The sequence below is a fragment of the Lathamus discolor genome, chromosome 8, assembly GCF_037157495.1.
Source record: "Lathamus discolor isolate bLatDis1 chromosome 8, bLatDis1.hap1, whole genome shotgun sequence".
Lineage (NCBI taxonomy): Eukaryota > Metazoa > Chordata > Aves > Psittaciformes > Psittacidae > Lathamus > Lathamus discolor.
Window position 1 is genome coordinate 22,218,137 of NC_088891.1, and position 19,070 is coordinate 22,237,206.

Sequence of the window (19,070 nt, forward strand, 5' to 3'; positions counted from 1 at the left end):
AATATCTTGTTCCCTAGTTGAAGTGTTTCATCTGAGTCCTTACCCTTCCATGACTTCTCTTCATGTGGGACACATAGGTTTCCCGATCGGGAATCCACTGTGAACATTCCTTGCAAGTCCAACCAGTTCTTCTCAGCCTGGACTTGGATTTGGGATTGTATCCTTCCACTCTCATGTCCCTCCTCAACAGAGGGGAGTGGGAAGTCCCGTTGGCCACTGACAGCTCCTTGGCTGGGGCATGAACCTGGTTCCTTGATGCCTTCTCAGGTTTCTGTCGGAAGTTTGAGAGCTCCTCAGGATTCTGGGGGACTCCATGAACACCCTAGATGACAATAATAACGGAATCATGTGTAACATTTATATGCAAATCATATTATACATCTTTATAAATAAATAACATTTACTATTTAAATTAATAATTTAACCCCACCCGTCCCCCAAAACAATACCCTGATGTCTTGCTCCCACACATCTTCCCATTTCCCCTTGAACCTGGCTACAGTGCTTTCCCCAGCAAGAGATTTTCCAGAGAAACATGAAGCTTCTATTTATGTTCCCTGCATGACAACAGCAACTCCTTGGTGCTGCCTGTTTAATATTTTGGATGAGTTCTAGGAACTCTGGTTAAACAGGGAAGATGTAATGGAAGAGAAATGTTAATCGTCATTACTGCAAGAGCCTAAGCTCTAAAACCACTGAGCTTTGGTAAGCTCTGAATGAAACATCTGCTTTTATCTTCGGGCTCCAAAGCTGCTTCATCTTTGCTTAAGGGACAGGAGGAGACAATCTCTCAGTTTCTCTAACCCCACCTTCTTCAGTTCCACACCATCTATTGCTATTTACGTTTTCACGGTTCAAATCTTGGTTCCTGACAAATAAAAGCAAGCATAAAGCCAGAAACCAGCCTTACAAGGCACATGTCTCCAGGCTCTTTGGTTTTTCAACAGGCCAGGATCCCCCCAGAAGTTATTTCAACAAAGAAAACTGAACATAAGGAAAATAATCCAGAAGCAAAGAGCTGTGGGAAAGCAAAAGCAAGTAAAATAGCAACATACCAAAGAAACCTCAAGACACTCCCTTAGGAACAAGAACAGTTCATTCACACAAAAGAATAATTTGGAGGTTTAATTGTGCACTGTAATTAGTAACGGGTAAAGTTTCAACACAGGAAGGCCTCAGGCCTTTGGAAGTCTTTCTGGGGGTTAGACACCAAACAAAAGTCAAAACACAGTGTCTCATCTGAGAAGCCCATGTGCTCTGCACCTGATTCAGCTGATGTTCACAGAAGCTCTGTCATATATACCACAGCATTGCCAGGGTAACAGGAACAGTTCACCTTTCTCCCCATCTGGAAATCTCAAGAGTGATTTCAGAGCAGAGTACATGAGTGCCCATTACTCCATTTCTCCTGTTATTACACCATGGGGAGGTGGTGGAAAAGAGCACAGAAAAATTAACTGTCTTCTCTGCAGAATCAGTAACAGGAACCAGACCCTCTAACTCCTACTCTTTCACACTAACAATGGAAAGCCAGGAAGGATGAGGAGGCACACGGCTTCTTTATTTTGCATCTAGGCACACATTAGACTATAAACTCTCTATTGCATAAAGGAGCAGGATCTGATAGGAGAGGAGATGGATAGGAGAGATTAGTGCAATTACTGTCCTGGCACAAAGCTGTCTGTAATGACCATTTCAAAGACATGCTGATGGCCAAATACAACCTCTCAGTTAACAGACAAAAGTTTTGTACGGAGATGTCAGGGTGCTGGTGCACAAACTGCTGCAGACAGGTCCCTGGCGGGGGGATTTGGAAATGAGCCACAGCAAGCTGTGTACCTCAACTCAAGCTTCAAGCTTGCATTTCAGCATTGGGGTTGAATGCCTCTTTGAAGGTCCCAGCCTTAATCTCAACTCTATTTTCCTAGCTATAATACAAGAAGATTAGGTATCATCAACTTCATAGGAGGGCTTCAAAATTTAATTCATTACTGCATGCGAAGCAGCTCCAGATTTGCAAGTTAAAGGCATGGAGGAGAGAGCAAAGAAGTAGTTTTGAATGGTTTTTGCTTTTAGCAGCAAACTAATAAATCTTTTGGCTTTTCAAGTGCAAGTATAAACAAAGTCAACTTACTGATTAAAAAAAGTAACTTTTTTTTTTTTTCCCTAATCAAAGGGCAGTAAGACTTTGCGAGCTCTTGCTTCAGAATGGCACCAAGAAATCTGAGAGGATTTCCACAACGGCGTTGTTAGACACTGTACATAGAAACACATTCACCAAGACAACAGAAAAATGTGGCATAGCACATTCCTGGGATAAGCAGCTCTGCAAGTCTGCACACACATCCTGCTAGAAACACCACTAAATGGATAATAACTGATTTTTCATATGTGTAAAAGAGCGATGAATGACAGTGAGGCAATTGCTGTCCTTACTGCAATACGAGCCATTACTGAGGGAGAGCAAGTCCAAAGCACTCTCTAGACCATCTCACTTCCACCCAGGTTTTGGGGTTGCACAGAACTATCCATTTCAGACCATCTTCTTGGAGCAGCCTGAGTGCTGCCAACACAGACAAAGCGGGGATCCCACCTCCAGGGCAATCACTTCTGCCTCTGTCACGCTCCCCTTTTGCAATCTGGTGCAGTTCTCAGGTGAGTGGAGCAGCCAGAGAAGCGGGATGTCAAATGCCATGCAGCCTCCCTGAGGCAGCTGCAAGCGGTCAAAACTCTCTAGTGAGCACCCAGAAGAGGGAGATTCAGCTTTCATTCTATAAACTGAGTAACACTGTGGGCAGGCAATACTTCTCCCTGTCTCCCAACCAATGATAAAGCTTCTGCTCTGGCTTAATCACTTCCTTGGGTTTAATACAGAACAGTTAAAAATCAAATGAATGTATTCACAGAAAATGAGCCTTTGTCATAAGGTTAAATTACATATAGATGAAAGTAACTGCCTGCATTATTACCAACTAACACAAAATGCTCCACTGATGTTTCCAGATAATACTGTAAATCACTGTAGTCTATTTTTCCACTAATATATTCCTCAAGAACCTTCCACTTCCTTAACCTATTTCCTCACGCAGTTGATACAAACTCTCTGTAGAGTCAAATAAGAGGATCTGCTATCAGCAAATGGTGGGCATTACCTACCTTAACGTGCTGCATTAACTGCTGTTTCTGCATATACACCAGCTGACACTGTGGGCACTTGAACACTCCCACTAACAACTTGTTGGTGTTCTGCTGGAAGTGCTCTTGTAGCAGCTTCTTCTTGTTAAAGACCGTCTCACAAGAGCATTTGTAGATCACCCTGGAACAATTAAAATGTAAACTCAGTCTCTCTTTGTTAGTTATTTTAAGAAGACAGTGCAGAAAGTTATCTCGGCAACTTCAGAAAGGGATGGGCTTCTGAGAAGGGCTGTGCTCTCAATGGATTGTCAACACACACCCACATGGACAACCTAACCATTAACTCAACTAGGAAGAACAACAAAATGCTTCAGGCACATACCACAGCTTTCTAAAAATAGGTTTACTTCTATGCATATGCATAACTCTGTGTGTGCGTGTAAGTGCAGACAGATGGGAGAAAATTCAAAGTATATCAGCTAGCTACACATTACTTTCAATCCCACCTTTCCATAGTTCCTCCCTTAAAGCATACAATCTTGGCACTAGCTCAAGCCTTGGAGGGGAGAGCTACAGAGTGGAAAACACAGGAGGTTTCTCTCTATAGTGATTTTTGGGGCAATGATGCATGGTGTAACTTTCCTCTTTCTTTCGAGTGCCAGATGCAGCAGTTACTCTGAAGCCCTCTACCAAGAAATGCCACTGTGGGTCTTGCTGCACAATGAGGTGACAGTTAAGTACCTTTTACAGATATCTTTTTCTCTAAACTGGAGAGACATAAATTTGATGGATAGACCACACAGTGCATAAGGAATTGACTGAATGGCCACACACAGAGTCGGAGTTAATAGCTCAATGTCCAACTGGAGATGGGTAATGAGTGGTGTCCCTCAGGGACAGTGTTGGGACCAATCCTCTTCAACATCTTTGCTGGCTACATGGACAGTGGGATTGACACACACTCAGCAAGTCTGTGATGACACCAAGCTGTGTTGTTCAGTGGATATGCTGGAGGGAAGGGATGAGATCCAGAGGGACCTGGACACGCTGGAGAGGTGATCAATGCCAATCTCATGAAGTTCAATCAAGCCAAGCCCAATGTGGCCATCCCAGGCACAGCTACAGATTGGGCAGAGAATTGATTCAGAGCAACCCTGAAGAGAAGGACTTGGGGGTGCTGGTCGATGAGAAACTGAACATGAGCTGGCTTCAGTGTGCACTTGAGCCCAGAAATCAACTGTGTCTCAGGCAGGTCAAAGGAGGTGACCCTGCCCCTCTACTCTGCTGTCGTGAGACCCCACTTGCAGCACTGTGTGCAGTTCTGGTGTCCCCAACATAAGGAGGACATGGAGCTGTTGGATCTAGTCCAGAGGAGGCCACAAGGATGATCAGGGGCTGGAGCACCTTCTGGATGGAGACAGACTGAAAACATTGGGGCTGTTCAGCCTGGAGAAGAGAAGCTGTGTGGTTACCTCAGAGCATCTTCAGGTGTTTAAAGGGGACTACAAGGATGCTGGAGAGGGACTATTCATTAGGGACTGTAGCTATAGGACAAGGGGTGATGGGTTTAAACTGAAACAGGGGAAGTTCAGGTTAGAAGTTCAGGAAGAAGTTCTTCCCTGTGAGAATGGTGAGGCACTGCAACAGGCTGTCCAGAAAAATGGTAAATGCCCCATGCCTGGCAGTGTTCTAAGTCCAGTTGGACAGAGCCTTGGGCGACATTGTCTAGTGGAAGGTGTCCCTGCCCATGGCAGGGGGGCTGGAACTGGATGATCTTGAGGTCCTTTCCAACACAAACATTCTATGATTCTATAATTCTAAGATATTCAGGTCTTTCTTCCCCAAATTCCAATTTTCCTACGCAGGGGACCACGTTTGTACGAAGAAGAGCACACTATGGTTAGGAAAAGACATGCACCAGCAGGCAAAGCAGTAGTTCTTCTCATATGAGGACAGAAACCAGAAATAGAAAAAAAAAAAAACGGGAGGTAAAGGAGAAATCCTGGAGCTACCCAGCAAGGGAGAAGAGGAAACGATAAATCTGAAATATTTACTGAGTAGTCTTGTGAGGCTCTGCTGGGTGTTGGCTGGTCATGTGAGTCGTGGTGCTGTCGGCCGACTTGAAGGCCATCGGGCAAAAAGAACACTTGTGGAAGACTTCGCAGTGTTTCTCGTGGATGTGCACTTTGAGCATGGCGAGGGTCATGAAGACAACTCCACAATGGATGCACCTGGGGGACACACAAAGAAAGAGCCAAGTTACAGCCACAGTGCTGCCTTCAAGATACACACAAAGTGGCACAGGTAGAGGCAAGCACCAGGCTATGGTGGGTCCTTGTTTAGTACCTTCAATAGCAACATGGAAGAGTCAAGGAGGAATAGAATACAGCTGTGCTGGTTTTGTGTGGGATAGAGTAATTTTCTTTGTACTAGCTAGTATGGGGCTATGTTTTGGATTTGTGCTGAAAACAGTTGATAATTCAGGGATGTGTATTATGTGTGACGGAGCCCAAATTTCCTGGGGATGGCTGAACACCTGCCTGCAATGGGAAGCAGGGAATAAATTCCTCGGTTTGCTTTGCTTCTGTGTTAGCCTTTATTTACCTAATAACCTGTCTTTACCTCTACTTCAACCCATGAGTTTCCTCACTTTTACCCTTCTGATTCTTTTTCCCATCTCACTGGGCAGGGGTGAGTGAGAGGCTGCATAGGGCTGAGCTGCTGGCTGGGGTTAAGCCACAACACAGGAATTCACAGGCTGGGCAGATGTCACTATCAGACGCTAGTGACAAGATCTATAAAATTAGCCTTCAGAAACTAAAACAACACAGAAAGAATAAAGGAAAATGTGGTTCAGCAGAACGCCAGCCTTGTATCTGTGAAAGCCAACTCTGCCACAGATGAAAGTGAAGAACTAAAGTAAAAGTATCTGATAAGATCTCAGCATAAATACCAGTCAGTCTCAAGTACAAAACAAAAAGGATATTCAGCTACAAAATGCTCAGTAACCTTGTACAATTGGTTCTCATTCCCCACTAAGCACCAGAAAATAATGACAACAGCAAAGATACTGAAAACGGCAACAGAAACACGGGAGGAACTGATTAAACTCATTAAAATCATTAACACACAGGTGTTGCTGGGAAATGCTTGCCTGGGTGCTGGGTGGATGCTCTGGGAAGAGCAGAGGTTGCATGTGGAGCCAAAGGATTCTTCTTGGCAGCTAAAAACATGGCCAGACAGAGCGCCAGGGTCATGCCACTGGTCCCAGCCTGCCTCTCCTCCTGGTGCACTCTGTGACAGACCTTGCCTGGTACTCCCCAGGATGGAAACCACCAGCAGCCTTACTGTATTTAACTAATATTCCTCCCAAGAACCCACCCATCTGCTGTACTCTGAGAGCAGCCACACACCACTGCAAGGTTTCATGAAGATGCAGAGTGTCCTCGCCTGCCTTGGCCACACCAGCCATGGGGTTCACCATGCCCACAAAAGCACCTATGCTAATCAGGGCCTAGAACAGCCTCTCCTAAGAAGAGTCACTCAAAATGACCTCTGCTTGAGCCAGCACTGCACATACAGACCATTACAATGGAGCTCAGCTGGGCAATGCTTGTGCTTGTAGGATGTGAGAGGCAACCAAGGGATAACTTCCTCCAGTAAACCTGGAGCTAAGTTGCCTTACAAATATCTTTTTTGCCTCGTTCTGAGGCCTGCTGTTTGTGTGCTTGGCAGTACCGCAGCACAGATGCTGCCGTCGCAGATGGACCCCAGCTACCGAGCAACTGGAAGAGCTCCAAGCCTGTATCAAAACCAAACAAGCCACTAGATTATTCTTCCCTCCAAACAAGCCTCCCAACAGTGTTTAGGAATCAAGCCCATGCTTTGAAGTTATACTTCAAAAGATCATTAGGCCAAAGCCAGCCCGAAGGAGCCGAACCCTCTCCCCCCAAAATCTACACACAGATGTAGCATTCTAAAGTCTAGAGAGGGAAGCGATAACAACAGCTGGTGTCATCTTTGGGGAAGCATGAAAACATCCTGCTCAGGTAGCTCTGCCTTCAAGCCTGATCCTCATGTGACATAGAGACTTTGTAGGATAGTAACATCAGGAACCATGTTATTATGGAAGAATAAATTCCCCAAGTATAAATGGAAGAACAAGTGTTAATCCGAGCAGTAAGGTCTAGCTGGTACATCCAGGAATATCCAACAGGTTTCTTCCACAAGCGCTCCCTGAACTAACAATAGATGGTTCTGCATTCTGCTTAGTTTTGGTAAGTACTTCAATTAGAATTAGGGATGAAATAAGTACTAGCTCAAGGTCAAATGATTACAAGTTGATTTAATTTACAGTAAATGGAAGTTTAAACAACAGGCACTTTGTAATCAAGAATTCCAGTGCCAGCAGGACGAAGTTTGATAAAGTAAAGCAATTAGCAGAACAAAGTGGATGGAGGATGTCAGAGGTTTGCCATGTAATTTCTACAAATTGCAAATTCTGCTATCATCTCCCCAGGAAGGAGGGGAGGGAGAATAATTTGCCAGAGAAGACTCTTGGATAGCCCCAGGGCAAGGAGGGGTGGTGTAGAAGTCTTGGAAAGCAGCCTGCAAGAGAAGATAAAGCTGCAAGATGTCTTAACCCTCTGAACATTTCCTGTGCTGTCACCTTCCAGCCTCTCAACTCTCCAGATGCCACCAAGCAGGAAAATGAGCCCTAGATCAGTGGAGACAGCCAAAAGGTGCTTGGAAAAGGTGCAGAGGTGACACTTGGAGCCAAGTGGAAGACGCATTTAGGACAGACTTGGTGATTTTAATTTTTAACTGCAGAAGGCCTTTCTCATTTTCAATGCAATCACTTGCCGTGATTAAAACCCAAATAAAACAGTCTTACTCCAAACTTCACTGAACGCATTGGGGTATTAGGAGAAAAGGAGACAAAATAAGGACTGAATACAAAAAAACCCCAAAACCCAACAACAAACCCCAAACTTATGCATCAGAAAATCAATAAAAACAAGGATATAGTGAGAAGCAGCAAAATAGAGCTGATCCTGGGAAGGATTTAAAAGAACCTCTCAGCTTTTCAGCTCTTCACATAACAAAAGTGAAAGAAACGAAGTCGCTACACGACCACAGGGCAGATGCCAAGGACTATCAACATACGGTTCTGCAACTAGAGTTTATTTCTTTCTTTTCCAAAACAGCAGAGACAGGCAGGATAACAAGGATGGCACAGCCAGTTTACCTGTCTGGTAAACCCAGTTTTCACGGATGAGCTTGAGCAGATGCAAACTAGAGAAGTTAAAGAAATTTAGCTTCTAGAGAAGCTGGGTAAAGCTAAAAACCCTGCAAGCATCATTCTTGAGCTCTGTCTTGGTTTAAATCTTCTTTAATGTCCTTGACATAGAAAGAAGACATTTGCTAATGACATCTGTAGAAGCTCTCGCTGCTGACAGCATCATAAAGATATTACTGTAATACATCTGGAATGAATAATGTTTATAAAAAATGCCAGGTCATACACATAAGAGTCAGGATCAAGCTCTGCTCTACACTGCAAGCCCATCACTTAGAGATAGAGGCAAAACAACTTGCACTGGATCACTACTAAAAGACTGAGTTTCCTATATAGTGCAGCTCGGGCCAACGTAACTCTGTGACACATTACTGATCGAGGCATCAACAGGGATGGGGATGCTGCACAAGCAGCTCAGCATGCTGAAGTTGTGCCTGCATTTGGGATTCTCAGGTGCCAGTGGAGCCCAAAGAACTGCACCAAATCCATGGTTAATTTTTTGACATCTCCATTCCAATTTTCGATTTCAGGGAAAATATTATTTTTCAGCTTTCCTCCCTCTCTCAGATTAACCCATTTTCAAAAAGCTCAAGTATCACAGCCATTTAATTTGCTATGGAATCAATCCTTTGTTGTGGGCTGTGCCCCCTTCAATCAGATCCCACATAAGAAAACCTTCTCTGTATATAATTAAATTCAGAATCAGTTTGTTATGTGTTTCTTGTCTTCACAGTTGAAAGAAAAAGCCCTTGAAAAACTTAAGTGTGATTTCAGAACAAACCACACAGGCTTCCTGAATTTGCAGCCATCTCAAAAGAACAGCTCCATGAGCAAAAATTGCCCTATTCATTTTAAATCTTGAAGTAATCAATGGCAATAAGGGAAAAAACAGAACTTAAAAGGTCACTAGTCTCATCTCCCAAGTAAATCATCTCTGTCTTAAGAGCTGTGCTGCAGTTGAGGTGATCTAAACACGCCAAGGAGGAAAGGCTTGTAGGGAAAAGTCTTTTATTAAAATGTCTTTTATTAAAGCAATCAATTTGGTTGGAGAAGAGACAACACATGCAGGCACATACACACAACCACATCCAGAGCCTTGGGAGCCTTCCTCCATTTGTCTCAGTTCATGAGAAGTGTTTGGAGAGCTGTAGACACATGAAAGAAAATAATCTATCCTCTTCTCGTGCAGGCACACATCCCTCAGACCGTTATAACTTACATAAATATAAGTTCAAACCTTAAAGACACTTAGAGGATTAAGATCTGCAATCTTTTTGCTGGAAATATCAATCCTGAGACGCCTGTCTGCAACTTCAATTCAACACAAGGTTCTTCCAGCTTAAAGCTGCTTCCAAATAATTTCTGCTCTCAGAAACCTCTCTTAAATCATTTTAGTAATTCCCCATTTTTAAATATGTTTTATCATGCAGCAAACCACACCAGCTCCTGGCTACATCCTCTTTTGTTTCTGTTGCAAGGAAAACACATTTCCAAAGATCTAAATCCCAGTTTCTCATTCCCTCTTGTCATCTCAGCACAGACCCTCTGGACCTGCACAAACCTGAATCCCACTTTGCGGGAGTAATGCAGGCAGTTCTCCTTGACATGAGTCTGGAAGTAGGCGGAGCGGCAGACGGCGCCGCACTCTGGGCAGCAGTACGGAGACTTGTGAGCATGGATCCTCTGGTGGGCGCAGTAACTGCACTGGTTGGGCAGCATCATCTGGCACACTTGACACGTCTGATGAGAGGAAGGTTACATTAGTTAGTCATCCTCTATTTGTTTCTTTGTCCCCCCAAGTCACCCTAGAAAACTTTCAGGTTTAGAGGAAGCTCCAGCACATTTGTCTAGTAGAAACATAAACTCTACGAAGCTCTTTGGCTAGCCTCCTCAGCGCCTTTTTCCACAACAACCCTAACAACTTCCACTTTAGCCATTCCCCATGGCAGTATCCATTCTTAAGACATGTTCTCTGTGTCTTATTTCCTTTTTTTCTCTTAAAAAAAGGAAAACAAAATCTTTCACCCTTAGCTTTGCTGATATTCTGCTTGGTCACTGCTTTCATTTCTGCATTAAGGCATTTGAGAAGGAAAGCACATTTCTCAACAAGTCCCCACCCTGCACCAAGGTCACGCCAAAATAGCATGAAAACTCCATTATACCCCATCTCCAAATCCTCACTGCTGAACACAGTGCAGCCCTAACACGCAGCAGCCTTCACCACCAAAACCACACTTGTGTCTCTTGAAAGATTTCTCTGGACCACTGAAATCTGAACTTTCGAAGACCACAAACTACGTGTGCTATGACATCTTTATAGAAACATGACAACTAGAAATGATGCAAGGACTCTTTGTCTCCCTATTTCTGCACTTCTTATGAAATCCACCTTCTTCCCTACCCTTCCAAGAGCCACACTTACTATCAATACCACTTTGCAGAAGAAGCATCATTTACTTGACGTGTAAAGTGTTTTATGTGGACATATCACTCCAGTTTCAACAGCTGTCAAACCTCTGCTCCCTTTCACAGGTGCCTCAACTCCTCTGTGTTCATTCAAAGCCCAGGAGCAGCTACTTACCCTCTCTAGGGTGAGAGATATTACTTGATGCCTAAGCAGGAGTAAAGCTGGAGCAGGAGTAAAGCTGGAACAGACACCAGACCTCTAGCCTTGAGCCTTCTAGGAGCTCAAACTCCATTCTGTCATTAAAACCCACACAATTCCTCTGCTCCTAACTCCTGCTTAAGAATGAACTACAGCAAGCAGGTAATTATGGATTATTGCATCAGGTAATTTAACTACATTATTTCTTCCGCTATCGTTAAAGAAGGTTACAGGGCTCATTAGCTCAGATATGGTGACAAGTTGTACCAGAGGGTATGCCTACATGGTCAAGCAAAACTTTTAATGTAGCATGTGCCTACGCAGCTGGACCAAACCAAGCCCTGCAGGCTTCACTGCTGGCAACCAGAGCTCAGAAAGCTGGGATAGAAGCACCTAAATCTGACAAATAAAAAAGACTAACAGCTAACTCCATTTTCTGTATCATTGCTGTTCTATGCAGCATCTCTGTGGTGCTCCGCTATACAACATCCACCAGTGAACTGTCAAAAATACTGCAGGTAACAGAAAGCATCGTTTCTAATAAAAACTATGACAAACTTGAAAAAGGTTCATGAGGGAGGGAGGGGAGGGCTTAAAGAAACAGGCTCCCTCAGACACGTGATCTGAGACATGATGCAACTGAAGTTTAAAGAAAACATTTCCCCCAAGAAAAGAGAGAAATGCGTAGAAGAAACCACACTGTAGGACACCCATGCCTGCACCCAAGTGCAATTCAAACAAACTAAAGAGTATTTCAGCCCTTCCCCAAATGCTTGGAGAAGCCCCTTAATTTCAGCAGAGAAAACCAGTACTACTGAGCCATGGTCTGAGCTGTGAAATATAAGCAGAAATGGGAACATGGGAAATAGAAAAGCCCCCAGGAGTTCAGAGTTGCTGAATGGGACCTTAAATTTTCCAGAGCTCTCTCAAATCGCCAAGTAAGAGCTACAAGAAGAAAACTATATCCAGGGCAGTTTTATTGTGGTTTATGGCATTGCTTTTTCTAATCAAGTTTTGATTTGCAATGGGAAATTTAACTTCTTGGCCATATCAAAACAGCACTCCTCTTGCTTTGATCTTGCCTAGCATTCAAGGCAGACTCAGCACAAGCACAAGTTGAAAGCACCTTTGCCCTTGTAGCTTAGTGAGATACATTTCCTCTCCAGATCCTGCCTTGTCAAAACCAACTTAGTTTTAAGTCTGCAAAGAGACAGTCTGGGGCTCATCTCTTCCTCCCCAGCGTGGTCCCAGAGGCACCCTGGCAAGCAAGGCACAGTAAAGACCTGAATTTTCACTGTCGTGCGTGCTTGTGCTGGATCTGAAATATGCCAAAATCACCCCATATTTAATGGGCTGCAGGCCTGGGCACTGCTGCCTGGGGATGTGCACAGCAGCAGCAAGCTCACAGACCTGAGCTTCAGCACTACTCTGTGATATGTGTTTGGATGCAGCAGACCTGGTGGTCCTGACATGGTGACAAATTCCCCCATTTTCTGAGGTGTCCCTGTGAGACCGTTACATCTGAAGAGTAACTAATGCCATGTGTGAGTCAGCATAAAGCAAGCTTCAGTCAGGGAAACAAAATCATCTCACGGTGTTTGGTCCTTTTAGCTTATGGGCTGCTGGGGTGGAAAAGATGAATCCTATACCCTTTGCACTGCGCTTGTGCTCCTACTGTTACTTTGCGCCCACCCAACCGAAGTGAAGGGATGACTTAAGACACCAGCTGACCCTGCCACAAACCAAGGTACAAGCGGGCAGTAGTCTCCAAATACCACTCTGTCATGGGCAATATTCTTCTATAAACTACTTTTAATTAAAGGTTTAATATGCCAGCTCTGCTGATGGGGCACAAAGCTGATCATTTAGTTGTGTTTGGTGCCTATGCTTAGAAACACAGCATTTCAGCAGCACCACTCAGTAGACCCAGGACGATTAAACACAGCAGCCAGGGCTGATGTGGAAAAGACCCACTAGAATTTACTTCCAAATGGCATTTACAACAACAAACAAATGAAGACACAATGGAGGATGCAGGAATACACGGCCCATGGGGCACAGCATGGCCAGGTCCGTGCCATCAGCCACCTGCACAGCAAGTGCAGAAGCAAAGGAGGCAGCTTCAGCTGCCTTTTGCTGGTCAGGTCCAGCAAAAGGGACCTCACTACTCCTCCCGCATTACATGAAAGGCTTGTTAGGTACCAAACCCATGCCCATGTATGGCAGAAAAGTTTGGAGGACAGCTAGCAAGAGGCTTCAAAACTAGTGGTTATCTTCTTCAGGCTTACTAGAGTAGGAAGCCTGCCAGAGAGTGCATACACATGACATGGGAATAAAAAGCAAAACTCAGCCAGGATAAAAAACTGAATTTCTTGCGTGTGCAGATGCTGGGGAAGAAGCTGGAAGGATTCCCACACTGACCCCACGCTCTGCAGGGGGAACTAAAACTAGCCCAAGCCTCTGAGTTCAGATCATCCTGTGGAAGAGTCAAGAAGCTGGGGAGTAAACAGACAAAATGAAGAGCGATGAGTCACAGGACACATTAGTAAGAATAAGGAAACTGTCATCTTTAACAAGCACTACTTCTGTACTTTGGAAAAGTCAATGCAAGATTCTCTCCTCCTGCTTCGCAAACCTATCCAAGTTCTCCAGAGGAGTCAACAACCACATGGGTAAGGAAAATCTGACCTGCAGGTGAGACAGGCTACCTGGATTTCAAAATCATTTTGCAACACCCTTCACGAAAGGATTTTAAGGAAACTAAGCTCCCACAGTATGAGGAAGGTTTGTGCTTAAATAAATAAGTGGCAAAAAGAAAGGAATAAACCAACAGTCTTTTGATGAAGGAGGGTCCCCAGGAAGTTCTCCTGGAATTTGGGCTCTTTGAAATAGTCTCAAAATATCTGGGAAAGGGAAATGAGAAGTGAAATGGCAAAGATTGATGATCATAACCCAGTAACTCAGGAGATTACAGATAAGGGCTGACCACAAAGAACTGCAAAAAGACCATAGAGGGCTGAGTGACCGGGTAAAGAAATGGCAGGTTGGATTTTTTTATTGAATCAACCAAGGAAGACAGAAGAGCTGAAGAAGGTACAGTAGAGATTAAAAATTATTACCAGCATTTTTATGCTCACGCTTATAATTTTCTTAACACCTGCAGAAGATGTGAGGCCAGAAATCCTGCCCAGGGTATGACAGGGGGGTCCAGTCATCCACTCCATGCCAGGAGCTGCTGCGTTTGTCAGGGCAAAAGTGCAGCTGCCTGTGAGCTTCACCACTGAAGGCTTCATCTTGGAGCTGGAGCAGCTTTTTCTTTTGCAATTCTTCTGCTTTTTATGAGAAATTGTAACTGGGTTCCAGATGTCACATTTTTATCTCTCTCCTAGTTTTCCATGACTTCTCAAAGAAGTCTGGCAGCAATTTGAGACATCCATTAGCCAGTTATTTCTAAAGCATGTTACCAGGATATGATTTTGAGTTGTGTAATGTCTGTGTTTTTCATATACTCCCATAATCTACACTTTAATCAAGAGTTATTTATTATAAGTTTTCTTTAATTCCGGTTTGCCTGCCACATCTCATTTGGGCTTTTCTTCCAGAAGACACATCCACACACAGAGAAATGCTCAGATGTTCAGCTGAGGCAGAATACTTGATTTTATTCCCATTTTTACTTGCAAGCTTCTTCAGAAGGGGGAAAAAATTAAAATACTCACTGAAGTAGAATGAAGGCTGAAAAAACCCACGGCTCCAAAAAGGTTCATCTGTTAAACCCAACCCTGTGGCCACAGACGTGTTTGTAAATCAAGAAATTTATAGTTAACACAGTTTTGCTCTGCAAAGTGGTTGTGTAGAGGTGGCACCACTAACCTTTCTGTTTCATTGACAGGACTGACCACACAACTTGGCATCAAATTTGATCCATTCATGAGAATGTTTTCTTTTAACTGCCACCAGATCAGAGAGACAGAGCAACTCCCATCTTCTCACATGCAGGGATCACCACAGAATTCCTGAGGCCACTTTTCTCACTCAGATAAAGCCTGTGAGCAGCAAGAGCATGATGCCTATCAACACACCACTGAAAAATTAACTCAGAGCATGAAACTTGCATGCAGTGCACAAGAGGAAAGGGAATGGCTTCAGCACAAGCACTGAAACTTTACTTTGGGTTTAGAGTGCTTTTGCTGTTACAGAGTCAAATGATGCCAAATTTCATGCCTATTAAAGAGATTATTCCAGACTACAAAGATCCTCCTTGATCTGATCATCATGCAGTGCAGCTTCAGCTGAAAACACAGGGCTGCACCAACCCTAAGGCATGGGATCAAGGCTATGAAAGACAAGAAAGATTCATAAGCCTAACCATCTCTGAATTTGAAGGGGAAAAAAATGCTAAGGACTCAAAGTGAAACAGTCAGAGGGGAACAGAAATTATACTTTTGGAATGTAAATGTTTTAAAGAACTCTTGCCCTTTACATATTCAAACCAAAAATCCCCTGCTAGCACTGCCCCACACCCCCAGTTCTTCCCAAATCCAGCCTTTTGTGAGCTTTGATTTTTCTACTGTAGGCAGAGCTGCAGGAGCAGCTGATACTTCTGCAACCAAGGGGTTGCAGGCAGTTGGAGATTAGCAGGATGCTGCTGCTGCTGTTAAAAAAACTGCAGTGAAATACTATTTAAAGTTAACCTTTAACTTCATATTAGCCTTCACCTGCTGCCTCACTGGGATAAATGCCAGGAACCTGCATCCTTCACTGTAGATGCTCCAGAATCTCCAGCATGCAGCGGCGTGATGTTCTGGCTCTGGCAGCACAGCTGGTCTCAACACCTTCACCTCTACAACTCTGCTCTCCTTCACTACCTTCCACCAGTATGACTGTTGCTGGGCCATGCTACAGCCAAGATCCAGATGCTTGGAAGATTGTTTTTGACTTGGTTTAGTTCAATCATCCAGGTTACAATGCTGCTACATAAAATTTTAACAATTTGAGAAGTGGTGAGCAGAGAATTTCTCTTGCTGTCATTGTAATAACCAAACCATACCCCTGCCCAGGCTCTCTTAAAATGAACAGGCATCACTGCATTAGCATGCTGAATTTACAGATGAAAAAAACCTGCAACAGAAACTCGATATTCTTAATTTGAGGAAGAAAAATCCAGAACCCAACTGACAAGCTAAAATCAGTGCTTTCAAGTTTCAGTGACAGAATACATGTCAAGTCCAGTCCTTAACTCCTATACACTCTTATGCTGTCATACCCAAGCACAGCAAAGATAGTTTATTTCCTTGGTTATAGTTGCCTATTTTAAGATTGATGTCAGCCTGTGGAGCCAATGCCACTGAGGGAGTCTGCTTGGCCTTCAGTCTGAAGGACATGACCACAAGACAATCTTCAATCCAGAACTTCTCCCATCCATCCTCTCTTTTGCTACCTCCAGCTTATTCCCTCTTTCATCTGTTCATTCTCTGCCCCATCAGTGCATCCCATCTCCTCTTGTCCACCTTGTTCACCCTTATTTGTATTTCTGCACCTCACTCACTGCCCAACACACTCCCAAACCTTGTGTCCTCCTCAGACCTTCACCAAGACCAACTCCTACACACACACATTTAAATCATCCCACACACCAGGGTGCTTAAGCCTCAATAAAATAAGGCATTCAATTAAAACCTTATTTGCTGGAAAATAAGGCTGTTCAGTAAACACAAAATATGTTTTTGTGTATGTAAAAAAATCCCTGGTTAAAGTGTCAGTGTAGACTTAGAAACTTGACAGTTTTAGGAAACAAAGTAGAACGGCAATGGAAAAAAAACACCAGCATCACAGATCTTAGGCAATTTCACATCAAATAAGCTTAATTCAGAATTTTCTCAGTCCATAGTGAGAAGACGCTAGAAGCTGCCCCATGTTGGACAGTGCCAGCTCCAAGAAGGACCTGTCACTGGCCAAAGCTGGGCCCATCACCGATGAGGGCAGTGCCTCTGTGGTAACATATTTAAGAAAGGGTAAAAAATGCTGTGCAACTCCTGGGAGAGATGAATGAGAAGATGTGAGACAGCCCAGCAGCCAGCAGACACCATGGTGGGTGAAGAAGGAAGTCCTCCAGGCACTAGATGAGAGATTCTCCTGCAGAGCATCATGAATACCATGGTGATGCAGGCTGTCCCCCTGTAACCCATGAAGGACCACAGTGGAAGTGCCCTGAAGGAGGCTGTGACCCCATGGGAAGCCTGCACTGGAGCAGGCTCTTGTCTTGGCAGAACTTGAGGCCACATGGAGAGAGGAGCCCACACTGGAGTAGGTTTGCTGCCAGGACTTGTGACCTCATGGGAAGGACCCACGCTGGAGCAGCCTGCTCCTGAAGGATGCACCCCATGGGATGGATGCACACCGGAGCAGCCTGTTCCTGAAGGACGCACCCCATGAGAAGGACCCAGGCTGGAGCAGCCTGCTCCTGAAGGATGCACCCCATGGGAGGGACACACACCAGAGCAGTTCATGATGAACTGCAGCCTGTGTGAAGCACACACACTGGAGAAGTCTGTGAAGGAGTGTCCCTGTATGAGGGACTCCGTGCTAGAACAGGGGACGAATGTGAGGAGGATGGAGCAGCAGAGATAAAACGTTATAAACTGACCACAACCCCCATTTTCCTGCATCACTCAGGGGATGCAGTGCCCCAGCAAGAAGGGGGCTCAGCTTCACTCCTGACTCTTTCTTCACTTCTCACCGGTGGGGAAGGTGTTTATAGCTTGCTTTCTATTTCTCACTATCCTACCCTGCTACAGTTCATTGGCAATGAATTCATTTCCCAACACGAGCCTGTTGTGACTGTGATGGTGGTTGGTAAGCGATCCCCCTGTCCTTTACTCAATCTACAAGGCTTTGGTCTCATTTTCTCCCCTGGGCCTACTGAGAAGGGGGTGACTGAGCAGCTGGCGGGTGCCTGGCATGCACCCAACCAACATTGACCCACCACACCCAACAGTGAACTGCTCTGCCTCTTGTATGGAGCCCTGCTTTGGGCTGGGATAGAGTTAATTCTCTTCCCAGTAGCTGTTGCTGTGCTGTGGTTTGGCTTCAGTTTGAGAACAATGCTGGTAACACAGTGATGGTTTAGCTGTTGCTGAGCAGTGCTTACCCGAGTCAAGGACCTTTCAGTGTCCCATGCTCTGCCAGTGAGGAGGGGCACAAGAAGCTGTGAGGAAGCAGAGACAGGACACCTGACCCTAACTAGCCAAAGGCATATTCCATGCCATGGAACATCATGCCCAGTATAGAAACTGGGGGGAAGTTGGCTGCAAGATGCCAATCACTGCTTGGGGTCAGGCTGGGCTTGTTTTGCCAAAAGCTCCTTGTTCATCCAAGCAGGCATCATGACATTTTTGCATGACTTGCTGTTTGCTGGGATGGATTGCTCTAGAGCCTGAAGGAGGTGGCCCTTTAATATCAACCTCCTTTCCTGAACTTCTCTTCCCTCCAGGACCTTATCACATCAGACTGTTTCAAGCAGATGCCTAAAGAGGGCAAAGTCTGATCATCTGTAGTCCACTCCTGTGACCTTGATTTTTGTCCTCAGGACCCTGAACTCCACCATCTCATGGTCACTGCAGCCAAGGCTGGTTTTGACCTTCACGTCCCCAGTAGGTCCTTCTCGCTGCTGAGCAGGAGGTCCAGCAAAGAATCTCTCCTCCTTGGCTTCACTATCACATGGCTCAGGAATTTGTTATCGATGCTGTCCAGGAACCTCCCAAACTGTTTACGCCCTGCTGGGCTGTCCCACTAGCACATATCAGGGTGGCTGAAGATCCCCATTAGGACCAGGGTCTGTGAATGTGAGACTGCTTCCAGCTGTCCACTTTTTCACCTGGTCAGGTGACATATATATATATATATGCATATATCTATAGCAGAGAGCCACTACAATGTCACCCATACTGGTATGCTCTAATCCCAACCTCACCCATTCCCAAGCAAGAGCTCCACATACTCCAGATGCTGCCTCACATAAAGGACAACTCC

At 44.7% G+C, this 19,070-nt stretch overlaps 1 protein-coding gene across 1 annotated transcript in view; it reads right to left on the reverse strand.

Annotated features, from left to right (window-relative positions):
• The window catches only part of LOC136019149 (zinc finger protein 592-like), a gene marked incomplete at its 5' end in the record, with an annotated part of 36,202 nt that overhangs the window by 7,505 nt on the left and 9,627 nt on the right, over positions 1-19,070 (reverse strand). The window contains 4 exons of the mRNA XM_065689041.1: positions 44-322; positions 3,157-3,316; positions 5,190-5,366; positions 9,996-10,174. Coding sequence (XP_065545113.1) covers positions 44-322; positions 3,157-3,316; positions 5,190-5,366; positions 9,996-10,174 — 795 coding nt within the window. The remainder of the gene's footprint in view (positions 1-43; positions 323-3,156; positions 3,317-5,189; positions 5,367-9,995; positions 10,175-19,070) is intronic.